Here is a 7,682-nt window from a genome sequence, read left to right on the forward strand (position 1 = left end):
GCGACAGGACCTGAATGAAAACAGCATCTTTAAGCAAACCGACAGGTGAGTAAGAAAAGGTGAGGCAGAGTAGCTGAGGGAAACTAAAACAGCCAAGTTAACAGGGTTGAAAACGCTGGCAAACATCAATTATACAGAAATTATAATAAAAAAACACTAACTGTGACAGCCAGTTTAATTTACCAAACACAAAAATGGCTATAACTCAGTAAACTTGACAAAACTTGAATTAAAACTTAGTCTGATAGTAGCTGAGCATCACCCCCATCAAACAATCTGAGTGTTAATAATATTGCTTGAGATTGCACACAATATTATTTTCAATATTTGACCGAACAGTTGTAACTTTTTTTTTTCTCTGCATAAGGAATTCTAGGCCATTTTTTTAAATGTCATTTTGTTTTTTAAGACTGTCCAAAATTCAAAAGAGATGCAGCTCAAGCTCATATCTTATAGGGTTAGAAAGAGAGCAAGAATAATAAAAAAGACAGTGTGGGCCAATTTTCCTGCTCGGTTTCTATAAGGATTTGTGTTTTTTTACTTGAAATGCTTTTAGACCTTCTAGGATGCATGACTATTGAATTGCTGCATTTAGGTGTCCCACTCTGTAGTCCAACACGTGACGAGGCAAGAGTTTCCTCAGGGTTATTGTAGAAACCGAGGAGGTCGTAAATCACTGTGAAGGCAGAGCACGGTGCTTTGTCAGCATATGGCACGAAGGGTCAAACTCATATGGACACACATGCTTTCTCTGTGCAGGTCTGCTTCACTTCTCCTCTGCTCACTTTCTCAGACTCCCGATTCTTGTCCTAGTTTGTTACTTTTGTGTGTCACCAAGTTTTCTTGCAAAAAGGTGGCCTTATTTTATTTATTTATTTTGCATTTCCAAATTTATACTCGTGTTCTGTTACTTTGTGTCCTACCTGCACTAAAACCACAACGTCATGATAGAGAGAGATTGTGTTTCAAGATTAGAGATACATTTTTCTGTGCTATGAAACTGCATACAGGACTAAACATCCAGTTCACTCTGGGTTCTTCTGGACGTGAAATCAAACTGTCTGGATCCCATGTGCAGCTGTGAATGTGTCCAAAAAAAAAAATCCTAATAAAAGTTTACGTGATGAACGATAAGGGAATTAACATGTCTGGAGCAGACGGCTGCCATATAATGTGGCCGTGGAGCAGCTAGGGAGGTTAACGCTCAAGACCCACAGAGGAGTAAATAAGGGTGGAGGCAGATGTGGATGTTTCACCTTTTTTACGTTTTGTTTTTTATACAAGATGTATTTTTTGTTCCAAATGTAATATCTGTGTGGGGGTGTTTCACATTTCCCACCCAAATTTTGTTGTAACTGTCTAGGAATTCAAATCTGCAATAGCAGGCTCACCTTCTCTAGCATATGCGTCACTATACATATGTAGAGAAATTTATTTTATCTTTTTAAACTTTTATTGTTAACAGACTCTTGTTGGACTTTAAGCTTACTTGTGAATGAGTTACACTCTTACAAGGTTTCAGCTTTTATCCACAACTTCCTGGTTCCTGGGCAGTGCCCATGAGCAACTGGGGAAGATCTCCCTAACGAGCTCCAGGGGTATAAAGGGCTGAAGGAGAGCCTCCTTCTTTTCTGGAGCATTGCACAACTGTCAGTAGTTGCTTGTAGACAGACTTATTTTGAATAAGTCGAAACTTTGACTTGACTTTCTTTTCTCCTTGTGCTCTGGATCCCTCGTGAAACTCCTCGTGCCGTCAAAGAATCCTTGCTTACCCTCAGCTGTTCAGTTGCTGTTGCACCACCAGAAGCCTGGAACCATTAACCTTCTTATCTACGCATCAAGGTTTCCATTACCCAGAAAGAGCTCGCCCATCTGAATATGCAAACATCTTTCTACATTCCTGGACTCACCCTGTTTCCTCCCTCCTCGAGTGTTCCAGGCTCCCTTATTGTAAATAAGAATGCTCATATTGATTCACTGTAAATAAATCACTGCAAGTCATTTTGGAGTTGAGTCTGCTTTCACTCAGTCTGGTTCTCATTTGGATCTAACCTTCCAATCATGACACTAATGACTTTTGGTTACACTGTGCCACAAAATTTCAGAAAACTCATAATCTCTGAAGCTTAAAACATTACAAAACTTTTAACTTAATGTAAATAAAATAAATTGTGACTAATCTTTTTTTTGTCCAAGTACAGTATGTTAAAAAAAAATCTTTATTTGAAGTAAACTAGAAACTTCTACACAAGTCCAGAAGAAGTTAGTTTATACTTTAACATCTTTAGTGAGTTAAGGCGAGTTTGTCTTTATGTAACGTGACCATCCATCAAGTCAATGTGTCGGGTGGTGCTGTGGGGGCAGCAGCTTAAGCAGGGAGCTGTATCTCTCTTCACAGCCACCTCTTCCAATTCCAGCTATCCTATTTGTGATCTTGTTCTTTCAGTCACTACCCTGAGTTTGTGACCATAGGTGAAGGTGGGAATGTAGACTGACGGGTGAACAGAGAGCCCCACCTTGCAGCTTAGCTCCCTCTTCTTTTTGTGCCCCTGCAGAACTGAAGGCTGAAGTAAAATCCTTATTGTCTGAAGTGGATTTTTAGGGCTGTTATGTGCTTTAACATATTAAGTGCAGAGGTTGTGTTCGTTAAAGACAGCAGTGCAAAAGATGACAAAATGCATCCTGGCTTAACACCTCAGTGCTTGTGTGACTAGAAGATCTGGAGAGGCAGAGGCGTTAACAGACGAAAGGCAGGTGTCGGCTCCAGTGTGTGGAATAGAGCCTGCAAACCTGATTTCATTAGATCGTCTTTATTTTAAATAAGACAAGAGTGTTGGGGAAAAAAGTGCAGCTTGCTACAAGTCAACTTTTCTTCAGAATTTTATTTTATGCTGTATACATTAGATTATACATTAGAAATAAACACATTTTGACACATTATATAATCAAGCATCCTTTTGAAATATTTTTAATGTGGATAAAACTTATTTCAAATTACTTTTTAACATTTATTCATTTTTTTTGGGGGGGGGGGGGGGGGGCGCTCCCTTCTTCAGTGAGTGAACTTGCATGAAATATCTGGCAACTGTTTTACACTGGATGCCCTTCCTGATTCAACCTGGACTTGAACCTGCAACCTCAGGATTACAAGTAGGTAGCCCCTACTTTTAAATATGTGTTGTCTTATTTTATCCTGTTTTGTGCTTTTAACTCAACAAGGAGGTGCCTTTATGTAACTAGGCCTGCGATGTTAAACTTTAAACACATTTAATGTATAAATTAAACTCATGTGGACTACTTTCAACTAAAAACAACATCTTCAAAACAGGTGGTCTGTCTTTTGTTGAATGCCCACTCACCACATGAAGGTGCAGACCATGAGTGGGAACACAAGACAAGACATATTTGACTAACAGGACAAACACCGACAATGTAGAGGAATTCTAGCTTTTGTTTTCCGTTCCTGTGTGGCACGCCACGGCAGAGCCGATTGTCCGCAGCTGTCTCTACTCTACTGTAAACTTAGAACTTTTGTTATTCTGACTTAATCTTTGCTCTCCTTGTACTCCTCGTAGCTCCTGTTGCCAGTCTCCTCGTTTCCTGGTTCTACCTCGTGCTCTCCCTGCGTCTGAAGTTCCCTTGGACATCCCTCTGTACGATCACCTACAAGGGATACAAGTACAACAGTTGTCAGTCATCCTGCCTTAAGGTTTGTCCTGCCATTCTCTCATTCAACTCTCCACTTACCTGATCTCCTTGGTCTGCTTTGCCCTTCTGGAGCCTCCTGGAACCAACTCTAAGCCTAAAAGAAAAAAGATCAAGTAAGCCACACAACAGATCTTTTCTGTGTATTACTAACCATACTTGCCAGCCTGTTTTAGCATAATCAGCTTGTACCTTTTCCCGCAGCTGGCTTCAGTGATCCTGTACAGTCACTTTATGTAAATAAATTTCACTTACTTTTACGTGTTAGTGTCTTGAGTCTCAGTCAGAACTCTGGGTATTAATAATATTAATACAATCCAGATAAACAAGGCAAAAAAGTACTGGTGTATACATATAAATGCATGCATACATGCGTAAAAACAAAGAAAATGGAGCTCCATTACCAGGAGTCTGGAAATATGTATAGGAGCATCTGAGCTGAGTATGGCCTTGGAGGTTCTACAGTGAAGGTAGGAACTGTCACTTGAGGCAGTGGTGGTGACAGGGCTAAGGCATTGTGGAGCTTCCAAATTCAGACAGATAACAGGAAATTACTACCCAACCAGACATTGTGTTGGTCGACAAACTAGAAGAAGGCAGTAGTGACAGATGTACAGATCCCAAACAGCTGTAACATCAAGAAGAAGGAACTAGAGGAGCTCAAGAACTACCAAATATTGAGTGAGAGATTAAAGGTGTTGTTGTTGTAATGATATTAATAATAATAACCATTGAAAAACATTTGAGTTATTTCACACACCCCCACCCCACCCCCAGTGATCTGCTTCTACTGTACACAAACAGTACCCAAGGAAGCTATGTAGCACCTACCAAGATGGCTGCACACACTATCAACCTTAAATTCTGGTTGACTATTGCATTGCATTTCTTTTTAATTAGTCATCCATCCATTCATTATCCTTAAATATTTATGAAGCAATTTCAGTCGCATCTTTTAGCTGACTATTCTCAAGACGTGGCACAATGTCATTTTGTCTCCATAGTCAGTAGAAGCTTTCCATATCCCTAAATAAAATCTACACTACATTTCCCACAAGGCCGCTGTTTTTGGCTCTAGCTGATGACGCTAATAGTGCGCGCACGTAACCTTGCTCTTCACCGGTTAGCAGATGTAAACACGTTAAACAGTTTGTATTATTGTGTTTAGTTGTTAGCATTATTCCGGAGCGATGAGTAAATATATTTTACCAATTTCTTTCTTCGGAACAGTGGCTGGCTGCGCTGTTTTACTGAAGTAAGTGGAAAAGTATAGCTACATGAATTGTGGTGTGCATCTGCACATTTCTCTCTTTTTCTGTCACAAATGCTGCCTAGATTGGGTACAAAACAATATATTTTCATTATACAGCTCTTTGAGAGCTACTCTATTAAATGAATAGTGCGCACTTGTGTTTCAGTTAAACATACTGATTTAAACATTAATTACCATGTCAGATTTTAAACCCATTTTTGTATGGCTAGTTCTAAGCCTTGATCCAAATAAACAGAAGGTATGAGGCTGATGTATGGAACAACCTCTAGCTTTGTGCACAATGAAACATTCAAAAACGTTACCCCCCAAAATCCTAAGAGTTCCATTAGCTTCAAGAGTCTGTCCTCTCCCTGCGTGCTTTCATGTTTCCCTGCTGCAAAACAAGTTTAATTCAAATAGAGAAGTCTTTATCTGTGGCTGAGTGGTTAGAGCGGTCGTCCTCCAATGGGAGAGTTGGGGGTTCGATTCCATCATCAGTCACATGTTCATGTGTCCCTGGGCAAGACACCCTTCATTGCCTCTGATGTGTGTCCCATCAGTGTAATATGATAAAACACTGATTATTCTCTACAGATTCAGATGAGCTTTGTAGAGATGTAGAGTGCTGTATGAACGTGTGTGTGGAGGTAAATGAGGACACAGATTGTGTTGTAAAGTGCTTTGAGTACTTGTATCTTGATTAGATGGAAAGACGCTGTGTAAGTACAGTCCATCATTTGTCTGCATACCTTGATAAAAAGCGGCACTGGGAATGCCACACGAAGTAGCCGAAAATGTTTGACTCTCACCTTTTGCTGGTGGACAAAGATCTAAATCTTCTTGCAGCTCCAATCTCAGCAAATTGTGATGCACCGAGTTCACAGATATGTTTTTATTATTAAAATACTATTAGCATTAATGTTTTCAGTATTTTGTACAGGGGGTGTTTGTACTCTGCGGAAAGACTGGAAGAAGCAGAGTTGATTTTGTTGAGGGCTTTCATATCAAAATTGAAAGGACTTGAGGCTAACTCCATAACGTGCACCTGTTGTTTTTAATTGTTTTGTTATATTTCTCAATTTAAAGTTTTAATATTGTTGTCTTAACTGTGATGTGCTAACTCCATTTTGTATTTGCTGCTGCGTATCGTGGCCAGGTTACCCCTGAAAAACAGGTTTTTAATCCCAATGCGACTTTCCTGGTTAAATAAAAGTTTTAAAAAAAATCATAATAATAAATTACATGTTCGAACCACGTGCTTTTAACATTGAGCCATGAGCATAGAGGGTATGTTTGTCTTCGTCATGATTCTCTTTCCTTGTGCCACTTTTAAAAAGCTCCAAGCACTGCCACCTGCAGCCAATTGTCCTTTCATCATACCTGGTTGTTTAGAAATCATATTTAAAGTCAGTAATATTTTTACTGTGGTATGGATATTGTCTGCTGCTAAATGACAAAGGTGGATTAATGTTTTTCTTCAGTTTGCTTGTCTGTTGCAAAATATCTCGTGAAACACTGGATGAATTTTAACAAAACTAATAATTATAGGATATACTACACTGCCTGGCCCCAGAAAAAGTCGCCACCTGGATTTAACTAAGTAAATAGGTACAAGCCTCCTATTGGATAATTACTGCATGGGTGATTATCGTTGAACTAGCAACAAGTTATTTAACCCCAACTGGTGCAATGAGTTGCTTCTCATTTCTTAAACAACCATGTGGAAAGACACATTGTGTGGTCGTGGAAAAGATTTCAGTCTGTTTGAGAAGGGTCAAATCATTGGCATCAAGCAGAGAAAACATCCAAGGAGATTGTAGAAACTATTAAAATTGGGTTAAGAACTGTCCAACGCATTATTAAAAACTGGAAGGATAGTAGGGACACATCATCTTAGAGGAAGAAATGTGGCCGGGAAAAAATCCTGAATGATCGTGATCGGCGATCACTTAAACGTTTGGTGAAATCACATAGAAGAAAAACAAAAGTAGCACTCAGGGCTATGTTTAATAGTGAAAGTAAGAGCATTTGCACACAAACAATGTGAAGGGACCTCAAGGGAATGGGACTGAACAGCTGTGTAGCCTTAAGAAAACCACTGATCAGTGAGGCTAACTGGAAAAAAGGCTTCAATTTGCTAGAGAGCATAAAGATTGGACTGTAGAGCAATGGAAGAATGTCATGTGGTCTGATGAGTCCAGATTTACTCTGTTCCAGAGAGGTGGGTGCATTAGGGTAAGAAGAGAGGCAGGTGAGGTGATGCACCCATCATGCCTCGTGCCTAGTCATCAATGCAAGATCTTGGTGAAAAATTAATGCAACACTGGATGGAAATAGATCTTGTGACATTGCAGAAGCTTATCAGAATCAGAATAAACTTTATTGGCATTGCACAGAGATACAACGCAAATATGTACGAAGATGGGCGGAGGGCACGAAGCTGCGGCTAAAATAATTAGAGCGGCCTTCTTATTCTTATTCAGAATAATATTTTGCTTAGATAAGAAAAGGAAAGAAAACAGGAGGAGAGACGGTATTAAAAAAAAGATCTCTCACACCGTGTCCTAGACAGGGCACAATTTGAGGCATAAAAAAAAAAACTACCACAGCAAAGCAACATAAACAGACGCTATACATTTACATATAGGCGGTGAAAACATTGAATTTTTAAGGGAAAGTCATAGCATAGTCCAGAGCCCCCCCCCCCCCCCCCCCCCCCCCCCCC

The 7,682-nt window shown here is 39.7% G+C and overlaps 1 protein-coding gene across 1 annotated transcript in view; it reads left to right on the forward strand.

Annotated features, from left to right (window-relative positions):
- Positions 1–4,803: 4,803 nt before the first annotated feature.
- Positions 4,804–7,682, forward strand: part of LOC119423437 (retinol dehydrogenase 13) — a 7,063-nt gene continuing 4,184 nt past the window's right edge. Inside the window, exon 1 of the mRNA XM_037690827.1 lies at positions 4,804–4,960. Coding sequence (XP_037546755.1) covers positions 4,896–4,960 — 65 coding nt within the window. The 5' untranslated portion in view covers positions 4,804–4,895. The remainder of the gene's footprint in view (positions 4,961–7,682) is intronic.

Source organism: Nematolebias whitei, chromosome 17 (assembly GCF_014905685.2).
Source record: "Nematolebias whitei isolate Nwh7 chromosome 17, NemWhi1, whole genome shotgun sequence".
NCBI classification, from domain to species: domain Eukaryota; kingdom Metazoa; phylum Chordata; class Actinopteri; order Cyprinodontiformes; family Rivulidae; genus Nematolebias; species Nematolebias whitei.